General features: G+C 28.2%; 1 protein-coding gene across 3 annotated transcripts in view; it reads left to right on the plus strand.

Moving 5' to 3' along the window:
* LOC124951310 (cGMP-dependent protein kinase, isozyme 2 forms cD4/T1/T3A/T3B) overlaps nt 1-22,613 on the plus strand; it is a 52,513-nt gene extending 29,900 nt beyond the window's left edge. For 2 of the 3 annotated variants that reach the window (XM_047499534.1, XM_047499537.1), the window contains exons 3-10: nt 18,644-18,863; nt 19,060-19,123; nt 19,317-19,489; nt 19,625-19,771; nt 20,137-20,583; nt 20,925-21,224; nt 21,307-21,369; nt 21,490-22,613. In XM_047499534.1, coding sequence (XP_047355490.1) covers nt 18,644-18,863; nt 19,060-19,123; nt 19,317-19,489; nt 19,625-19,771; nt 20,137-20,583; nt 20,925-21,224; nt 21,307-21,369; nt 21,490-21,655 — 1,580 coding nt within the window. In that variant the 3' untranslated portion in view covers nt 21,656-22,613. Of the gene's footprint in view, nt 1-1,387; nt 2,948-18,643; nt 18,864-19,059; nt 19,124-19,316; nt 19,490-19,624; nt 19,772-20,136; nt 20,584-20,924; nt 21,225-21,306; nt 21,370-21,489 lie in introns of those variants that run through there. The other variant, XM_047499536.1, reaches the window with a different exon arrangement.
* The last annotated feature ends 74 nt before the right edge of the window (nt 22,614-22,687 follow it).

Genomic DNA, 22,687 nt, shown 5'->3' on the forward strand with positions numbered 1-22,687 from the left:
TAAAGCATCGTAAATTATAAAAATATGAATAGATCGGTAAAAATATAATTTCAATATTAAATAAAATCGTTAAAATATTTTGTCTTCGTTATAAAAAATTATTTTCGTTATTTTTCGAACGAACAATAATTCTTATACATTAATTCGACTGATTAAAGAAATATTTCGTCCTCTTTTCTCTCTCTCTCTCTCTCTCTCTCTTTCTATCCACCCACGTACGAAAAAAAAGAAAAGGAAAGAAAAATGAGAGATAATTTAAATCATCGACGAAAATAGAAAATTATGAGATTAATCGTTTCCGAGATGAGCGCATAAAACACACACACACACACACACACACACACACACACATAGAAAAAAAAAAGGAAACAGAAAATATTGACACATTCAACGTAGATCTAAATAAGAACGATTAAAGTTTTTCGTCTCTTTGAAGATCAAAAACATTCGAGAATGAAAACCACTGTCCTTTCTCTCACAGAGCGGAGAGGGCCGAATGGTTAGATAGTAGGGATAGTTGTCAGTTGCGAAGAGGAAAAGGGAGGGGAGAGTGGGACCTCTCGTGTGCACGGAGGAGTTCGCGAGCGTGCTTTTCACCAGTCGCCAACGCTGTCAGTGAGGAGCGTCAGTCTCGAAGGAGTGGTCCTAGCTGGAGTGTTGTTATCCTCGTTTAAAATCTATGAAATCGATCCTTCGTTAAAGGAATTTACGTGTTACGTTGTCAAATTTATAGTGCCTACGAAGAATCTGATTTATTATTTTTGTGTTCTCGCAATTCGTAAAGTTGAAAATCAAAAAGGAAAGAAAAATTAAAAACAAAAAAAGTAACAAGAAAGAAAGGAACAATTAAAAAATACAAATTTCCTTTTTGAGTGTAGTACGTATATAAATACATATATACATATGTACGTATAGATACACACACATATATATATATATATACATGTATATATATATATAGAGGTATAAATAAATATAATATATATATATATTTATATATATGTATTTATATATAAATATAAATAAGTGAAACGGAAATTATTGTGCAGAAAGAAGAAAGGAGAAAGAAATTATTTATATTTCGTTTGGTTCGGCTTCAACCGCAAAGATTTTACGAGGGTTCGACGGAGCCAAGAAAATGACGCCGTACCGTCGATCGTAACGAGCAAGCTTCTCATAGGAACACCAACCTTCTTTGATCTCAAGGATCCCATCTCTTTGGGATCGCCAAGTGAAGAAGGAGAAGAAGACTTTTATATTTTTTCGTTTTCTCCTTTTTTTTGGTCTTGAGTTTTTCTTTTTTTTTTTTTTTTTCATTTTTCTTTTCTTTTCTTTTTTTTTCTTTTTTTTTTCTTTTTTTTTTTTTTTTTTTTTTTTTTTTTTGGAAAGAAAACAATCGAAAAAATACGTTTAGATATGAAGAAATCTTCGTATGTTCTCACGAGGATTTATCGATCACGCGAACGAGACAGACAAAAAGAAAGGATATCAAAAAGATCGCTGTGACATTGAGAAGGATGAATTTAGTTAAATGATATTTCCATAAATCCTTATATTTCTGTTTATTTTGAACCTACGTGATGATACTCTAACGTTGATTGAGAATTTAAAAGAAAACGAAGAAGGAAAGAGAAAAAAAAATGTTTCATTAGAGAAACTGTACGAGCGTGTGTTATGTTTGACGTCATTCGGTCAACACAGCCGTCCGAAGAAAATCGAAAACGTAAGAGGAGGAATTTTAGCGATGCTACTTCTTTCAAAGTTTTGTCGTCATCTTCAAACACGATCAAGATCATCATACGGATTTGTAATACTTAATATTATACAAAGTTCCGTTCAAAAAATGTTACGTCGTTATTACGTTGAGTCTCGACTTGTACTTCGTGACAGAGAAAATACGTTTGTGGATTTGTTCGTCATAAGAAAATTTGTTTATCGTACCGAACGGATATATTTAACGTCGTCGATATATTCATGAAAGAAAAAAAAATACAAAACTTTTCGAGTTAGTTACGTTCAATCGTAAATCTCGAACTACCGACGTTTCTTACATAAGATACCAACATATCTACTCTCTCACTCTCTCTCTCTTTATCTATCTACCTATCTATCTCTAAGTTCATACTTGATGAATTATAAGACAAGAGAGAGAGAGAGAGAGAGAGAGAGAGAGAGAGAGAGAGAGAGAGAGAGAGAGAGAGAGAGAGAGAGAGAGTGCAAGAAGATTCAAGGTAGACGGAATGATTCATTCACCTATAACGGATTAAAGTTAATGTTCGCGATTGAATTATTCTTTCGTCGAAGAAATTAAATAAAAATAAAAACAGAAAGAAAGAAAAAGAACAAACAAATATCCAAAAAAAGATGAAAGTTCGAAGTTATCCTGGTCGGGCTGTACTGGAAGACCCGGAACTTCTATTGGACCCGGACGCGACACGAGGTCGTGCAATGGAATTACTTTACGAGGCCAGTTGGAGAGAATGTGGCATCAACTGGACAAACGACAGTAGGAGCAACAAGGTGGTGTCTCGTGAACGGGACGAACTGGAATGCCGAGAACCGTACGCCGAAGTGATATCACAATTGGAAGGAGTACTTGAGGGTAGTAGTCCTAATAATGGTGGTGGTGTTAGCGGTGTTAGTAGTGGTGTTGTTGGTAGTGGTGGTGTTATTATTGGTGATGGTGATGATGATGGTGGTGACGATGATGCCGAAGATTCGAGGGATTCTTCAAGTCCAAAAGAATGTAGGAGATCTAGGAGATCTAGTAGCACTGATACAACAGCCAGCAGTACCGATTCGTCCGAATCAAATCAGGCTGTTGTTGGCAATGAACAAAGCGGATTTCTCATTCCAAGACCGAGACTCATCGTACCGGTTCACACCTACGCTAGGAGACGACGAACCGGGGCTCCGCAACCTATCAGAAGACGGCAAATACGCCAAGGTACAACCAATCTTGCCCCCAACAGGACACTCTACTTGTTTCTTTTTTATACACACATACACACACACATATATATATATATTTTTTTCTTCTCTTTCTCTCTTACCATTCGAGTAGATCCGGTAAAACCATATTCTCTTTCTTCCTGCGAAGGACGACGATCTTTTCTTCGACGAGTTACCTTACCTGTTTAAAGTAGCAGACATACTACCCATGAGAGTCCTCTACCTCATTTCTTGCCACTAACCAAAGAAAGAACGGAGTTATCTTGAAAGAACAGAGAATAAATCGTGACATTTTATGCCTTTTTTTTATTTCTTTCCTTTTTTTTTTTTTTTTCTTTTTTTTTAATTTCTTATGATAATAATCCGTGAAACGAGATAATTTTCTTCTATCGATCAATACACTCGACGAAGAAAAGAATCTGGATTATCTTTAAGTTACTTACTTCTATCATCGATCATTCTTGTTATTGCAGTTGAATTATGGATTTCTTAACGTTGACTAAGTAAACGCAATATCATCATCCTCTTCTTGTTTGCTAGATTAGTTCTAGCAGTGAAACCTGTCTGATGATGTATCTTGAGAAAAGAGAAAACATCGCATCGGCGAATGATTTGTTGATTTACCAAAATAAAAAATTATTAGTTTCGATGGTGTATAAACTCATCATGATATTTATATATATATATATAAAACCTATAGTTTATCATACAATTGGAAGACTATTTTCAGTTGAATTGGTTTTCAATTACGAGTTATTTGTGCATCTAAGTATAGTAAAATCTGAAAGTACTTCCTGTTTTATCTATAGTAATCTCAATTAGAAAAAATAACTTTAATATTAAAACGATCAGTTGATTTGAAATCCATGAAAATTCTTCGTTGATATAGAAATCGAATCGAATAAAAATTTTATTAAAAACTGTTATTAATTATTAATTATATTCACGATCTCAACGAGTTTCGATATGTTTGGACTTAATAATTTTTTTTTTTTTTTTTCTAGAAAAAAGAAAACAATAAAAAAAAGAAAGCAAAATAAGGATCGACGGAACTAAGAGCTCATCATAGATCCTTCTCACGATCCATTTACTCTTTATCGATCGCTAACGTTGATCTTTTAACGTTGCTCTACGAGTCTCTCTCTCTCTCTCTTTCTCTCTCTCTCTCTCTCTCTCTCTCTCTCTCTCTTTCTCTCTCTCTCTCTTGAAGCTCGTGACACCACAGAGAAAGTTATATGAAACCTTACCAACGAACGTTCGTTCGTATAACCAAGGATAAATAATGGAAACCGATCTAGCCATTGTCGCATCGTTACGCGGGATATAATATTTCGAAATGACCGCGATCCCAGACCGCACTAATGTCTCAGGTATTTTGATTTTGAAATAGATCGCTTCTCTAAGTCACTAAAACTAAAATCATTCATTTTTATTCTTATTATAGTTCTTTGTTAGAGATAGTAAGGGCGTATCTAATTTTCCTTTCACAAATCGTCGAAAACAACGCACGAAATTTCCGCTGTTCCACTTTCCACGCTCTCGTGAATCTTTGAACGATTAAGTCTCATTTTCAGTTTTATAAATCTTAGATAGGTAAGTAAGGTATATGCGTTCGCAAGTTTCATGAAAGTTTATTATTTCTTATATATATCTTTTATATGTATATATACATCTGTATAAAAAGAAAAAATTGTTAAAAGATTTATGACCGATTTGATTCCCCCAATATCATTTCCCTTTTTCGTTTTATTCTTTTTTTTTTCTTTTTTTTTTTTTTTTTTTTTTTTTTTTTTTTTTTTTTTTTTTTATTTCTTGATTAATTGTATTCAAATGAAATCGACAGAAAACATGATTCATTACTTAACATTTGTAATATCATAATTATTAATAATCATATTAACGAATTTAAAAGATATTTATTTCAATGATAACAATAAAATTTTGTTTATAAAAAATCACTATTAAGATAAAATCGTTCGTCAGTTTTTTTTCCTCTCAATAAATAATAATCAAATAAAATGAATAGAGAACTTCGTTACTTAACATTTGTAATTATTAATCCTTATATTAACGAACTTAAAAGATATTTATTCTTTTGTATCAATAGAGTTATATTTATAAATTATTATCGAGATAAAATCGATCGTCTTTTTCTTTTTTTTTTTTTTTTTTTTTTTTTTTTTTTTTTTTTTCAATAAATTTTATTCAAATAAAATCGACAGAAAGCTTGATTTGTTACTTTTCATCATAATTAAAATAATAACTATTTCTTGAAAATTTCACACGTTTCGTTAACAATAGATCTCAAAATTTCATCGGTAGCATGTGGTAGACGTAAAAAGGTTCGTCTGCCTGCTTTCGATAGATGAATGATCCTTAAAAGGGGGCCAGGATGCAACCGACAGTAACTCTTGCAGCTGTCGTGCGGAATTCCTTGTAATTCGAGTCATGCTTCGAAGCAAATTTGGTCACGCTATACGACGTCGAACAAACGCTTGTCCTCCCTCTCCTTCTCTACCCTCCATCCTCATCCCCTTGTCACCGATGTTGAGCATAATTAAAGACTTTTAAACTTAACTCGTAACTCGATCGACTATGAGCGAAAGTTTATTATTTTAACTTCTTATAATTAAATATAGAATCAAATCGAGCGATCGTCTAATATTTCGTATTAGATACGAAACAAGGTATTCTAGTGAGTAAGAGGATTAAAATAGATAGTTTAAAGAACTATAATGTGAAATATCGTATTAGTATTACGTGCTGTGAAACATTATCGATAACGATTAGCCGATTATAATTCATTGGATAGAATTATCGTCTGTGATTGTATTATAATTTATATCTCTTATTAGGTTGGCTTATTTCTTTTGAAATTCACTGCGCACGATCGAGTTTACTCTTGTTTGTTTTCTTTTTCTTTTTCTTTCTTTCTTTTTTTTTTTTTTTTTTTTTTTTTTTTAACCCACGTGACTATTTCAACAGTCTTGACCAGTTATGAATTGTGAACATGCTAACGTAAATTGTTTAATAATGAAGTATGTAGATTGTCTGTAGATTAAAGAGAGAGGAAGAGAGAAAGAGAGAGAATGAGAGAGCTTATCGATTTATTCGTCACAAAGAACCATAGTTGTGATATTCTTATGAAAGCATCGATTATTCTCCAACGATTTAGTATCATTATTTGCTATGAATGATTTTTTCAAGTCTCCAAATTGATCCTGTCGTTGGAAAGTCAAGAGAAAAGATAGAGATTGATATGAAAAATCTTCAAAATTTTTCTTTTTTCTTTTTTTTTTAGAATCTTGTTCAAAAAATGAATCAAAATTATCGATAATAATTAAAAAATCAAGGTAATATACGGTGATAATCATTATCAAAAATTTATAATATATATATTTATTTATTTATTTGCTTATATATAAATATTATATATATTTATTAATATATATATATATATATATATGTATATATATAAGGGTATTTAATATGATATACATCGTTTCAAATATTTTTCTTATATACATAACGAAAATATTAAGCACGTATTGAATATGTTTTAAAATAAATTCAATTTCAATTGGTATATTTAATGGTTGAGTGATCGAGTAAATTGTAACGATGAAATAATATGTGAAAAATTTCAACGAATCTATAAATACAATAATAGAAAGGGAAAGAAAAGGTAAAGAGAGAGAGAGAGAGAGAGAGAGAGAGAGAGAGAGAGAGAGAGAGAGAGAGAGAGAGAGAGAGAGAGAGAGAGAGAGGCAGGGAAATATTACGAAGTATCACCGATTTTATGTTGTATAATTATTACCGTTCGATGCATATATATATATATATATATATATAAAAGAACTAAGAAAAACGGGAATAAAATTCACGTTTCCTTTCTCGTTTCGTTTAATCAAAGCCCAGGGTCGCGATGACGCAAAGATATCTTTTTACCGTCAATGCAATCGTCTCCGTTCTCTGGAAAGTGACGTTTCCCTGAATAGTAGAGTCCGATCCCGTTCTACTATTACTATCATTCTCGTTCATTCGTCGTGTCTCTTACCAGGATAGAAACGAGATCACTGGCCCGGCCTTAGAACGATAAGAGGACCGCTAGAACGGCTAAGCGGGAGTTCAGTTACGTGACTGTCTCTCGAATAAAACCATCCCAAGTGGGAGGCAAGGAACAAGCAGCAAGAATAAGAGAGCGAGAGAGAGGAAAAGAGAGAGAGAAAGAAAAAGAGAAAGATATAAAGAGTAGAGTGAGTGAAAGAACAGTACAATGAGAGAGGGAGAGAGAGAGAGAATGAAGGAATAGTAGAATAAGAGTGAGTGGGAGTGATGGAGATAGAAATAGAGAGAGAGAGAGAGAGAGAGAAAGAGAGAGAGAGAGGAAGAGAAAGAGAAAGAGAGAACTATCGTATGCGAGGCGTAAACTCTTTGTCCTGTTATATCGTCATGCTAGAATGTTTAACCGACGTATGTATATTCGTGCATTTATATGAACTTTGTATGTATATATGTATGTGTGTGTGTGTGATTTGTGTATATAGTTGTACATACAAGCTTTATACATACATATTTTATACATATACATTCATACGTTATATGCAACTTTTACATGAGACTTCAACTTCTATGTATATAAGTATTTCTATGTTACGAACGTACGCGTAGTACTCGAACCGGATGGACCTCGAAAGAATTTCTCTCTCTCTCTCTCTCTCTCTCTCTCTCTCTCTCTCTCTCTCTCTCTCTCTCTTTCTCTCTTTTTCTGTCTGTCTTTATTTCTTTCTCTTTCTTTTTTCGCTCAGAGGGTACCAACTCTTCTCTCGAGGTCTTTCCCAGATCAGGTATAGCACGCCAACGTTCTATTCCCTTTTTCTTCTTTCTTTGGTCCTTTTCGTACATCTGTCAGATCTTTCGTATCGCTAGCAGCTCGTAAAAATTCTCTTCTTACCTCGCGACCCATCAAGGGTATCAAGGATATCCTCTAAGTGTGGGAAAGAAAAAAAGAAAGAGGGAGAGAAAGAGAGAGAGAAAGAGAGAGGGATAGAAAAAAAGGGCGTAAAGCTTCTTTTCTCTTTCTTCCTTTTCTTCTTCAAAAAAGAAAATGGAAAATGGAAAGAAAAAGAAAAAAGAAAAAAGAAAAAAGAAAAAAGAAAATGGATCCTGTTTACTCTAAATCTTCCTTCCAAATTTTTATTCTAAAGAGAGAAAAGGACGTACCTTTTTCTTTTTTCTTCTTCTTAAAAAAAAAAAAAAAAAAAAAAGGAAAAAAAAAAGAAAAAAAAGAGAAAATGATACAGGAAAGAAAAAGAAAAAAATGTATTCCATTTATTCTAAATTAATTATTTACAATTATTATATTAACTTATTACTATTATTCTAAATTTATTAATTTCTAATATAAATTAAAGAAAATATATAAAAACTATCCTTTTTCGTTTGATCTAATACTATTATTTATCTTTTAATATTATACATCGAAGTTCCATGCTTTTTTTTCTCTCTCTCTCTCTCTCTCTCTCTCTCTCTCTCTCTTTCTCTCTTTCCTTCTGAGTCTAAAATCTGTTACTTCGTTAATGAACTCATTTCTAAAGAGCTTGGGAAAAAGATGTAATAGATAATACGAAGTCTTCATTTTCGTAACAACCTCTTTTTACGGTTATGCTAATAGAACGTGTCGCTTGAAAGAATAATTAGTGTGAAAAATGACTATAACAAAAATAGTAGTATACCGAAAATAATAAATACTTGCGGAACGAATAGGCGAGATTAACATTCCAGTGGAGTATTTTTGTTCGATCACGATAACAGGCGATAATCGTTAGTTATTCATTATAAACAATAACAATAACAACAACAGATACTTTCATAGTAAAACTTTCTTATTTCCTTTACATCGCATTCATTTGAACTCTCGTAAAATTTATACACGCATAAGTACGATTAACCGTAATTATTTATTTTTTTTTTTTTTTTTCTTTTAACAAACGGACACGCTTTTCACTCTTGCCGTAAACGTTGCTTCTTTGATGGGGAAAAAAAAAAAAAAAAAAAAAAAAGAAAAAAAACTAAAGCCGATCGAGTTGTGATAGTAAGAACTTGATTTTCAAGTACGATTTTTATTTCATGTTATAGAATATAAAAAGATAGAAGGAAGAAATTTCAATGTTGTCTTCGAGGAATAATCGACTCGTATTTAGAACGACTGACGATTACGAAAATATTTCGTAATAAAAAGAAGAGAGAAACGAAAGTTTCCAGTTACATTAAATTTTCGCAATCGATGCTGTTTTTGTTTCTTTGTTTGTTTCTTTTTTTTTTCTTTTTTTTTCTTTTTTTTTCCTTATTAGTATTCATTCATTCAAATTCGACGACGACAACAATTTACGTATTTTTGTACCTATACCTGTATACGTATATGTAGGGTAAATAATGTAGTAATACGATCGACTAAATAATTTTCCTTTGTAACAGATTTTTTTTTTATTCAGAATACATTTTAAATTTCGAAGTAGATGAACAGTTATATAACACACTTTATATATATGTATATATGTATGCATGCATATATGTATATATACATATACAAGTATATATATATTTACGTACATAAATGTACAATTATGAATACATATTCGAAACTTTTCGAATTTCTGTTTAATCAGTTATACATTATTTCTTTTAAGAAATATACATATGTATTTTAAATGGATATTTAAAATAAAAAAAAAAATATTCGATTAAAATTAAATTGAATTTTATTCAATGATTTTTATATTGTTTGTTTGAAAATAGAATCGTTCGTACAAGATTTTCACGTGTAAAACTATTCTTTCATTTTTCCACTTGGATTATATGCATTTTTTTTTTTTTATTTTTTTATTTTTTTTTATTTTTTTTTTTTTTTTTTTTTTATAAAGTTTTCTATTTATACGGATTTTAAACAAATTTTGTACGACGCTTATGTTTTTTTTTTTTCTCGGTCTTCGTATTTCACTTGACAATAATCACGATAAGCTGCGTATTAAACCTGATTCCATTGTGAACAAATTTTACATGATATATAATACATAAGAAGAATTCTGGAATCAGTATTAAAACAAAACAAAACAAAAAAAAAATTAAAAAAAAAAAAAAATAAAAAGAAAAAGAGATTTAACAACGCATATTAGTTTGTAATCATATGAATCATATGATATCACTCAGAATGTTGTAATATTTGTTTAAGCTTTGCCGTCTTAATTTATATTCTATTAGAAACATGATCGTTTTCTATCTTTTCATTTACGTCTACGTTCTCGTATCCTACATATACATGCATACACACATATGTATATTTGAATGGTTCTATACTGTTAATCTACAGACAGATTTAACAGAAGAGTATATATATATATATATGTTTTTAAATGATTCTACATTGTTGTAACATCTACAGATAGATTTAAAAAAAAAAAGGTAAATGATAAATTCAACTTTTGTATATATATTTTATTCATGCTCCCTTTTACAATCATTCAGTTTTAGATATTCTTTCATTTCAATAATGAATTCATTGAATTTCTATTTTTATCAAAAAAAGAAAAAAAGAAGAAAAAATAGAGAGAAAAAAGAAAGAAGAAGAAGAAGAAGAAGAAGAAAAAAGGAATATCGAATTTTCGCAATGATGAATTTTGTTCGCAAGATAAAAAGCTCCAATCGATTTTCATTGTTCGTAGGAGTTAACCACGATAGAGTTTCGTAAGTCGAAACGGGCTTCGAAAGTTACGCGCCGTAGGTTTCGTAATTGATTCTACAGAACTATCGTTCCGCGATCGTAGCTCGCTTCTTAGGCACTTAAAGAAATGTCATGTATGTATGTATGTACGTATATATCTACGTACATATGTACGTATGTATGTATGCATACATGTATGTATGTATGGTTACTGATTGTGGCCACAGTTACTGGCGCTTTCAAACGGGTCGAGTTTAAAAGCTTTCGCACGATCCGTTCTCTCTGACTCGTGGACTCGAGTCGAGTTTTATCGTTTCGTGATTTCTCTCCACTTTCGTGATTCACGCTTCGAGGATAGGATAGATATATACGGCTAATACATACATTAACATTAACATAGCACTGTTGTCTACTTTCCTATCTTCAAATGGTCTTAACTAACATTAAATGGCTGACTCGTTCATTTTGTTCTCTCTTTTTTTTTTCTTTCTTTTTTTTTTTTTTTTTTTTTTTTTTTTTTTTTTTTTTTTTTTTTTTTTTTTTTTTTTTTTTTTTTTTTTTTTTTTTTTTTTTTTTATGAATGAGCTTTGAAATATGTGGAATACATTGTATATTGAAGTTGTTCGATAAATAATTAATAAGGAAATTATTAATAGTTAATCGGGAAAAGTATTTTAAATCAGTTCAAAGATTCTAATTGTTATAAAAAAAAAATCAATTGGACAATTTACATTTTTTTTTTTTTTCTTTTTTCTTTTTTTTTTTAGGCTGATCGTTTTTCTTTTCTTCTTTTTTCTTTTTAAGTAAAACTTACAAGCCTAAGAATTCTTTTTTACGATATTTGAAAAACAAAAATAAAGAAAGAAAAAAGAAAAAGAAAGTTAGAGAAAAGGAGTAATTGATTTTTAAAATCAATTTATACGACTTTCGGATAACCCTATATTACAAATTTTGACATTACTTATAGGTCAATCCAATAGTGATATATGTGAAGTCTTAGACATACAAACGACATTAATATGTATTTCTATACATGTAGTAATATTTAATTGATAACATATTGCTTAAACACATATGAATACACTCTAGATATGAAATTTATGTATGTAGATATAAAAAAAAAACATATATATGTATACGTGTATACGTGTACGAGTTCAGGAGTACTTAAAAGAAAAGAAAAAAAAAAACAGTAATTATACGAATAAAAGAACTTAATTGATATTATTTCCTTTTTCAATTCGCTATTTATTTCATTTCGTAAATTTATGAATATATCTTTTTAACACTCACAGATATACGTTATTTAATATTAATCTAAATATTAAACGTTAACGATCAAGATATCGAGAATTTAGTAATTGTACAATAAAGAGTTATAATTAATTTATATATACCTTAATAATTTAAAGCTATAATATATTTCATCGTTTTTAAAATTTACAAAACAAACGAACAAATAAACAAACAAACAAACAAATAAACATATAATTTTCCTGAAAATCGAAATCAATTGTAATCATAATATTTCTAATATTTAGAAATATTTGAAGAATTTTCGTATGATTTTATTATATAAAAATAAGAAAAAAAAATAAATAAATAAAATCAAATCAAATCAAATCAAATCAAATCAAATCAAATCAAATAAATATATAAAAGAAAAAAATCAAACAGGAAAGAGCCACGAAAAATTGATTTTCTTTTTTTTTTTTCATTTCTTTCTTTTTTTAATAATATAATCCAAATGTGAACTCTCTAACGAAGAACTTTCGAGCTCTGCTTTGTTCTTGGCTTGCTTCCTGGACGAAATGAGAATCCCTGTTTCGCAAGAGACGACGAGAAGCGGTATTAAAACTGGGACAAGTGCGCAAACCGAGATCACGGTGGCGGTCGCGGTATAATCGTGTCAGAAAGTTACGAAACGAGATATAGGATAAGTAGGCAAACGAATGGCTACCCTGCTAGGCACATCCCATCTAAGTAATATCTTCTCGAATCCCTTCCTTTCTCTCTATGTCTATTATATGCACTCTTTCTTGAATACTATCTTTAACTTCACTTTCTGTTTCGATGTACTTTTTTTCTCTTTTTTTAATTTACATTTCTTTTTTTACACTTTTTTTTTTATTATTCTTTTTCTTTCTTTCTTTTTTTTTCTTTTTTTTTTTTTTTTTTTTTTTTTCTTTTTCGTACCAAATCATTCTCTAAGCCTTTAAATGATCGTACTTATTTAATCATCATATCTAATATTTAAATATTGTATTATTATATTTGTTGCGTGTATCTATGAATGTTAAAAAAGAAATATGTTTATAAAACTTCGAAATGAAAAAAAAAATAACAATTTACGAGGTTAATGATATTAATTAAGTTTTTACGTATTCGTATGTAAAAAAAAAAAAAAAAAAAAAAGAAAAAATCATATCGAGTACTAATTATAATTTATTTAAATCAAACTATATAATTGGATTTATAATCCTAATTGGTCTATATTTGTATTAGCAATTATTAGATATTTTTTTTCGAATTCAAATGAATTTTATTTTTTTTAATCAAGATCAAAAAATATTTCCTTTTGTTTAATTACATTAAAAAAATTTTAACTATGTAAATACTTAAGTATTTTGTTACTATAAAATTATAATTTAAGCATTTTGTTAATGTAAAATTATAATTTAAATATTTTGATGATATAAAATTATATAACTTATTTCATATAGTTAATATCCAACATCAAGATGAATTTATCTCTCCTTGTTCTCTCTCTCTCTCTCTCTCTCTCTCTCTCTCTCTTTCTCTCTTTCTCTCTTTCTCTATCTCTCTGTCTTTCTCTCTCTCTCTCTCTCTCTTTTTTTCTTTATTTTTCCGACAAGCTCTTTGTACTTTACAAACATATAAAGAAGAAGTGCATCGTTCGCAACACGAGTACCACGAGTGATATACTCGAAAGATAAAGATATCTCGACAAAATTTTGTTTACTTGGCGATATCATACTCCTACTGTATTATGTAAAGCCAACTGCGGCAATAGTATCTTTTATCCGTGAGAATATTTTCTTTTTTATCTTTTTATTATTATTGTTATTATTATTATTATTATTATTATTATTATTATTATTATTATTATTATTATTATTATTATTATTATTATTTAAGAAATTTATTCTTTCAGAAAAGATCAATATCTTCTAGATGAAAAATATTTGTTACGATTGACGTAATGTAAATAAATTAACTAAATAAATTTTGATGTATGATTAAATTAATAATTACTGTATAATTTCGAATAAAAAAAAAAAAAAAAAAAAAAAAAAGAAGATAAAAATAAATAAATACAAAAATAAAAAAAAGAATAAAAAGATCCACGACGATTATTATTTGTAGAGTGATCGTGAATATATATATATATATATATATATATATATATATATATATATATATATATATATATATATGTATATGAAAAAATCATTGTCGAAGGTTCGTAATATTATATAAGACTATAAACTCATCCTCTTTAACGATCTACGTTAGACGTTCTTCTCGACTTAATTCGTAATTATTATTGCGAAAAAAAATGCTCGTTACACCTAATTCATGATAATTTCCTAATTCGCCATTTAGTTGACGACATTGACTATTTACGGTATAATTAAGATCTCCTTAACGATGAAATAGAATCAAGGATTAATTCGATATCATTATTTTATTTTTTTCTCTTTTTAAATTTAACAGACAATGAATTACTTTTATTAACGGGCTCATTTCTTTCTATAGTGTCATCTATTACAAATTAAATTTAAATGGGATAATCCATATTATTGTTATAACGTTATTTCTTTCGTTAAGTAAAGTAAATAAAAAAGTGAAATAAAAAAAAAAGAAACTTCGTTTCATACAGTAAATTTATTATTACATATTAATATTAGAAGGATCGAAAAGTAATGTCGCTTTCTTAAATTAAATTCAAACGAATAAAATTTTTAACAATTTTTAACAATCAAATATCGACATGCATAGAAACGACATTACTTTCCGGTCGACCTAATACATATACGTAAATACGTATAGTTCAAATATGAAGATAATGATAGTGATGATGATGATCGAGGATTCTAAGATGATGAAAAAAGATGGATAGAAAAAAGAATAGAATAAAAATTAAAAAAAAAAAAAAGGGAATATTTTCAAATCGATTGGAAACCGGTCGAGGACTTATAACGTGACTATATCTTGGACTTTAGTTTCTATATACTATATGCGAGGAAGTGAAAGCACAACATTCGCTTGGACAATGAATGCAGTCATCGACAGTGTTCCTTTCTTTCTCTTTCTCTCTTTATTTCTTTTTCATTCTCTCTTTTTCTCTCTATCAATCTATCTATCTATCTATCTATCTATCTATCTATCTATCTATCTATCTGTCTGTGTATTTGTCTGTCTATCTCTTTGTCTTTCTCCTTCTAATTAATTTTTTTCATCGGACGCGTATCTCACTAACATGCATATCGTATCAACCGATTCAAAATCGTATCTCAAATGTGATCGTTCATTCGAGCTTAGTTCCTTCCTCTTTTGTCTCTCTCTTTCTGTCTCCATAATACTATGTATAATTTTGAACTCATATATATATATATATATATATATATATATATATCATTATTTGTTTTTTATTTTTAAATAAATAATATTTTATTTATTTAAAAATAAAAAATATTTTAAATATATTAAATATATTAAATAAATAATATTTTATTTATTTAAAAATAAATAATTATTTAGTTAATTATAAAGTTTATGTTAGATTATAAAGATTTATTATAAAAGTTCATATTCTTCATTAATTTTTAATGATTAAGATTAATATTTATTAGGTATAAATTAAAAAGATCTTTTCACGTTATATAATTATATTCTGTTCTATTTTCTTTTTTTATTTTTTTATTTTTGTTTTTTTTTTTGTTTTTTTTCTTTAAATTATTTTTTCTTGGTTAATCTAAAAAAATGTGCCAATCATCTTTATTTGTTTTTTTTTTCTTTTTTTTTTTTTATCCTCATATGAAATAACATGCAAATCACGATATACGATCGATTTATTTTATTATTTTCCTTCATCTCATTCACATCTTTATCTTCACTTTCTTCCCCTTTTGCTCCTTTTTTCATTAACGTTATCATCATTCTTTTTCGTCAACGTAATGCGTGAAATATCATATAATTTTGCGAGAGACAAGACTCACTTCACAGGAGGAGAATCCGTATCTTTCGCAAAACAAACGTCGTTCCAACATCCGTGAAACGAGTAAAACGATAAAGTTTCTTGTTATCGTCAAGTAAAAAACGTTTATGTACCTCTCGACGCTTCAATCATTCGGTACGACTTCCCTGATCTCTCCTTCTAAGAAATAAAATATTTTTCGTTATATTTCTTACGAGATCCATGACGGAAGATAGCGTAATATCGAGTCTTTATTTATTTGTTACTTTTCTTTTTATTTTGTCTTCGTAGTTATTCAAATCTTTCATTCGAGTTTCAAGATCGAAACTCGAGTTATACATTATAGCTATGTAAAATATATAAAATTAAACTTTCTTAACGAACTTAAACTTTTAACTTTAAACTTTAAACTTTTAACGTTAAACTTTTCTTGCAAATTATTAAAATATTGGAATAGAATTTTTTTTTCTTTTTTTAATTTTTGATCTTCGAATCACTCCGATTTTACAATTATATTTCAATTTCAAAATATTTTAATATTCTTATATGTTAATTTTTACTGTCCTTTTATTTCTTATTTTTTATATTTTTAAAAAATTAATAATACATATATGTATTATTAATATCTATTATATATTCATTCATAATGGATATTTATTTATAATGAATAAATAAAATGAAATTTACAAACAAATAAAACAGTAAGTGTTATATTTATTGTTTTTTGTTTTCTTTTCTGTTTATATATATATATATATATATATATATATATATATATATTTATTTATTTTTTTTTTTAATTAATAATACATGCACGTAATTTATATGAATGTTTAATAAATGTTTACTGCATCATTTGTCTTTTTATTTTCAAATCGTACGAAGATCTTGATATTCGATAATAATTTGCGAAAAATGAAAAAATTAAATTATATCTATCCATGTAATCAATTAAATAAAAACGAAGAAAGTTAAATTACGTAGATCAATTACATTAATTACGTTTTAGCATTTAAATCGATCGAACTTACGGGATCTTAGCATCAATCTTAACGAATCAATAAACCGTTTATTACGAATTTACGCTCAATTCGTAACCGATGATATTTTCGAGCTCGAAAAGCAAGAAGGTCGTCGAGCGTGGCCATTGAATTTTCGATAAGTGAAAGTAAAACCCGAACGTTACTAACGCGTTTTCAATGACTCATTTATAAACTCCAAGTTTTCTTAGTTAGACAAGGCTATAAGTATCACGGTATAATTATTAACTACTAAAAGGATATCGAGAGTGGTCTTTCCGGTCGTTTTATAACTCACGGAAACGTTATAGATTTTATATATTGACCAGTTATTATACAACGATTATATATCGTATGAAATCGGGTCAATCTAAATATTACGATATAAAAATGTAAGTTTTATTATAGATTTAATAAAAAAAAAAAAAAAAAAAAAAAAAAAAAAAAAAAAAAATTAATTAATTAAAAGTAGAAAAAATAAAAAAATAAAGAGAACTACTATGTAAAGAAGTATTTTAACACATCGTAACAAATATATCTATAAGATAATCACCGAAAAAATTTAATTTAAAAAGAATTTAATTCGAAAAGAATTTAATTCAATATAAATATCTTTTTAAGATTTTTAAATATATATACATTACATCGGGCCTCGCCTTAAGACCACAAGTTAAGATCTAATCAGTATCATCATTGAGAAATCGCAAATTGATATCAGTTTTGTTAGGATATTAATTTTCCTTGAAAACATTTTTTTTGTTTTTTTTTTTTTTTTTACAACGATAAGTATAAACATATAACGTAGGTATTAATGATTAAGTAAGGTCGAAAATATCTCTTGATATATTGTATTTCAAATTCAATATATCATAATAGTACAAATTAGTTAATTGTTCGCTTAATAGCTCGCATTTCATCACATATAATATGATGGATTTCCGTTATATATATATATATACAGTATCTAAGCAGAAAGTCAGCCAGGTTACCGGATGCGTTCTTGAATGAGCCCATTGTTAATTATAAAGATTGCCCCTGAAAGATATGATTGCTCGTTTTTCCGGTCTTAAATGTATTTAAAAAATAAATAAAATAAATAATTAAAAAAAAGAAAAAAAAAAAAAAAGAAATTATCCCCTACCAGCACGAAGATTTGTGTACGAGTTTAATTACAAAAAAAGAAAAAAGAAAAAGAAAAGAGAGAAAAAACAAAACAAAAAATTGACGAACATTTCGCATTACGTAGCATTTTGCCTAATCAGATTGAACGAATTATTGTCAATGATATCTCGAACGATATACAAAAAATTTCAAGTCATACGATCGTCAAAATAAATTTAATACATTCAATTTGAAATGTCACTAGACTTTCGACTTTTACTTTAAAAGTTGTTAGACTCGCATGCAGATTGAAAAGAAATCAACGAACTCCTTTCGTATCTTAGGTTATTTCTTTCTTTTCTTTCCTTTTTTTTTTCTTTTTTTTTTTATTCTTTCTTTTCGATTATTTTCTTTTCCTTTATTTTCACGACGTTAAAGAATTTATAAGAACAACGGTAATAATTAATTTCTCTCGTTATTATTTATATATGTATATACTTATTTTCTATTGATTGTATCGATTAAAAAAAAAAAAAAAAAAAAAAAAAAAAAAAAAAAAAAAAAAATATATTCGCAAAAATCTTTCCGCCTTATAATGAAGAAGTGTCTTGTCACGTTTTTTTATTGCAGAGGGTAAAGTTGAAGTATCGAGAGACGGCAAGTACCTAAGCAATTTGACGCCAGGCAAGGTTCTTGGTGAATTAGCAATTCTTTACAATTGCAAAAGGACAGCAACAATAACTGCTGCGGTTGATTGTAGACTATGGGCCATAGACCGACAAAGTTTTCAAACTATTATGATGAGGACAGGCCTCACAAAACAAGCGGAATATACCGATTTCTTAAAGAGGTAACATACTTTTTGATTTATTTATTTTTTTTTTCTTTTTTTTTTTTTTTTTTTTTTCTTCAAATATCTTCAATGCGTTTTTCCAAAGGAAAATGAAATAAGAACTTACGTTTTTTTTTTTATTTTTTTATTTTTGTTTTTTTTTTCTTTTTGTTTTTTTTTTTTTTTTTTTTTTTTTTTTTTTTTTTTTTTTCAGCGTACCTATTTTCAAGAATTTACCTGACGAAGCTTTAACAAAAATCACTGACGTTTTAGAGGAAGTAAGTACTTTCTAGCGATTAAAAATTTGTGTTATAGTTTTAAAATGATTAGATTATTAATTTTATTTCTTCTTTCTTTTTTTATGTTTTTTTTTTTTTTTTTTTTTTTTTTTTTTTTTATTTTTTTTTCCTTTTTTTATTTTTTTTTTTTTTTTTTTTTTTTTTTTTTTTTTTTTTTTTTTTTTTTTTGTAGACTACCTATAACAATGGCGATTATATAGTTAGACAAGGTGCCAGAGGTGATACCTTCTTTATTATTAGTAAAGGTCAAGTACGTGTTACTATGAAGCAAAAGGATTCAATAGAAGACAAATTTATTAGAACATTACGCCGAGGTGATTTCTTCGGTGAAAAAGCTTTGCAAGGGTAAACACGCATTTGATAAATCTTTTTTTATGTTTATTAAATAAAGTACATACACACACACATAGATACACACATACACATAAAATCTTTATAATCTTGAACACTTTCTTAACACGTGTTTCGATATATATACAGTGACGACCTGAGGACTGCTAACATCATCGCAAACGATGTCGATGGTGTCACTTGTTTAGTCATAGATCGTGAAACTTTCAATCAATTAATTTCTCCTTTGGACGAGATACGGAAGACATACGAAGATGAACTCGTGGAACGACGAAGGTCAGTATCGATATTTTTTCATCCTACGTTTTTGTTTATGCTATTTAAAAAAAAGAAAGAAAGAAAAAATGAAAAGAAGAAGAAGAAGAAGAAGAAGAAAAAAGAATATCCTTCGATTTTAATCATTTAATTGCAATTTTTATGATAATGCTGTTATAATTTTTATTTCACGCTTGCATTTTGGATACAAAAATAAAACGTACGATGAATAGTAGTAAGTGTCAAATGTATTTTTAAACTCGAAACTAAACAACCCATTAAAAGTTAATTTTTATGACGATAATAACGTAGATAATATATCAATTATATATATATATATATATATATATATATATATAATATTTAATTTATATGCAATTATTTAGATTGGACGAGGAGTTCCGACACGTTCAATTGCACCATCTACGACGAATTGCTACCCTCGGTGTTGGTGGCTTTGGCCGTGTCGAATTAGTTCAAATTGGTGATGATAGTTCTCAAGCATTTTCATTAAAACAGATGAAAAAGGCACAGATAGTCGAAACGAGACAGCAACAACATATAATGTCGGAAAAACGTATCATGAATGAAACTAATTGTGACTTTATTGTCAAGTTATACAAAACATTTAAAGACGACAAATATTTGTATATGTTAATGGAAGTATGCCTAGGAGGAGAATTATGGACTGTTCTCAGAGATAGAGGACATTTTGATGATCCCACTACACGATTTTATACTGCTTGCGTCGTCGAAGCTTTCGATTATTTACATTCACGAAATATTATTTATCGTGATCTTAAGCCGGAAAATCTTCTATTGGACAACGAAGGGTAAGAATATATACACACACACACACATATATATATATATGCCATATGTTTATCGGTCATAGATTGCTCTCTCTTCTCTTAAGTATCTCACGTCGTCCAGTGAAAGTCAAATGGTAAAGGTGTCATGATTTATAGACATGATGAATATAAAATAAAGTATATCCGCAGGAGATCTATAATAATAAATTATCGTCAAAGTACTTTCACTTAAATTTTACGTTATATACATTGTATCTTCGTGTAACTCTATTTAATTATCATTAGAAAGAAAAATTATAATATAATAATTGTAACATAATAATACTTTTTTTTTTTTTTTTTTTTTTTTTTTTTCTTTAAAGATACGTCAAAGTTGTGGACTTTGGATTTGCCAAGAGATTGGATCATGGAAAAAAGACATGGACATTCTGCGGTACGCCGGAATATGTCGCACCGGAAGTTATTCTCAATAGAGGCCACGACATAAGCGCCGACTATTGGTCCCTTGGTGTCCTTATATTTGAACTTCTCACTGGAGCGCCGCCATTCACCGGTTCTGATCCAATGAAAACATATAACATTATTTTAAAAGGCATCGATACCATAGACTTTCCGAAGATAATAACACGTAACGCTTCTGTCCTGATTAAAAAACTTTGCAGGTAATCGTCGATAATTATGTTCGTTGCATATCAATTCGTATTGATTGACGATCAATTGAAATATTTTTTTCATACTTCGCAGAGACAATCCGGCAGAACGACTCGGCCATCAGAAAGGAGGCATTAGCGAAATTCAAAAGCACAAGTAATTAATTAATGATCATTTGATTGAATATTTTAAAAATATCGTTGTATTATTAAACGTTTCGTTCCATTAAAAATGTTTATTCCAATTTTATATCTCGTTCGTTTTATTATTTTTTAGATGGTTCGACGGCTTCAATTGGGAAGGCCTACGACTACGTACATTAGATCCACCAATAAGACCTCGTATACGTGCTCCTATTGATACTTCAAATTTCGACGAGTACCCACCAGACAATGATCCAGTGCCTCCCGATGATCTCTCTGGATGGGACGCTGATTTTTAATTTAACGTTATAACACGAATAAATAGAGAGAAAACAAAAAAAAAAAATATGTTGAAATTGTTGACACGTGAATATTTCATAATACATTAAGCCATATTAACGGGATTTATAACGATAATCTGGAATGTATTATAGGAATCGTTTGACGTGCGTGGATTACGACGAGAATCATCTATGATTGTTTTACATTTAGCACAATTAAATGAGGAAATCGATAACATCTGCATTTATTCCTCATTAATTTTCATTTAATTTCCACGGACAAATGATTCTTAACGAATTACATTAGACTTTAATTCTTATGATTTTAATTTAGTTCAATTTCAGATTCAATCTAATTCATAATAATGAATTCTTTAAAGATTTTATAAATAAAGAAGAAAAAAAAGAAAAAAAAAACCTAATAAAGAAAAAAAAAAGGACTAAAAATTTTTCATGATCGATTTGTAAACAAATTTTATCAAAAAGAAAAAAAAGTAGAAAAAGCAAAAAAAAAAAAATATTTATAAATAGTAAGTTCATACGCATTGCAATGTAATAACGCGCACCTAGATAAAAAAATAATTATCAATGTAAATTCATCTGAGCGTACAAGTTGTATGTACATACCATCTTATAGAATTTAAAATTAGTATAACAATAACAACATGATTATAAAAGAATACATTGTGCTGTTGATTTTCAATCGGATTTTAAATAGACAATATTCTATTATTAAAAGTTTCTTTGTTTTGCGCAATGAAATTCCTTCAAGTTCATTTATATATGTATGATATTAAGTTCACTCAATTATTAATATTATTTTTCTTGAATTTTATCGATAAAACCATAAAATTTTTGAAGATATCGAAATTATTTAATAATCAAATATTTATCGATTTTACTTAAAATTTATGTACAAAAGTTCAGAAGTTTGTTGATTGTTAAAAAGAAAAAAGAATATATATAGTTTATCCTTTGTCTTCATATTGTTTAAAAGCTCATCCTTTAAATTATAGAAAATAAATTTGCATGTTTTTTGTATGATACGTC

Source organism: Vespa velutina, chromosome 8 (assembly GCF_912470025.1).
Source record: "Vespa velutina chromosome 8, iVesVel2.1, whole genome shotgun sequence".
NCBI classification, from domain to species: Eukaryota; Metazoa; Arthropoda; class Insecta; order Hymenoptera; family Vespidae; genus Vespa; species Vespa velutina.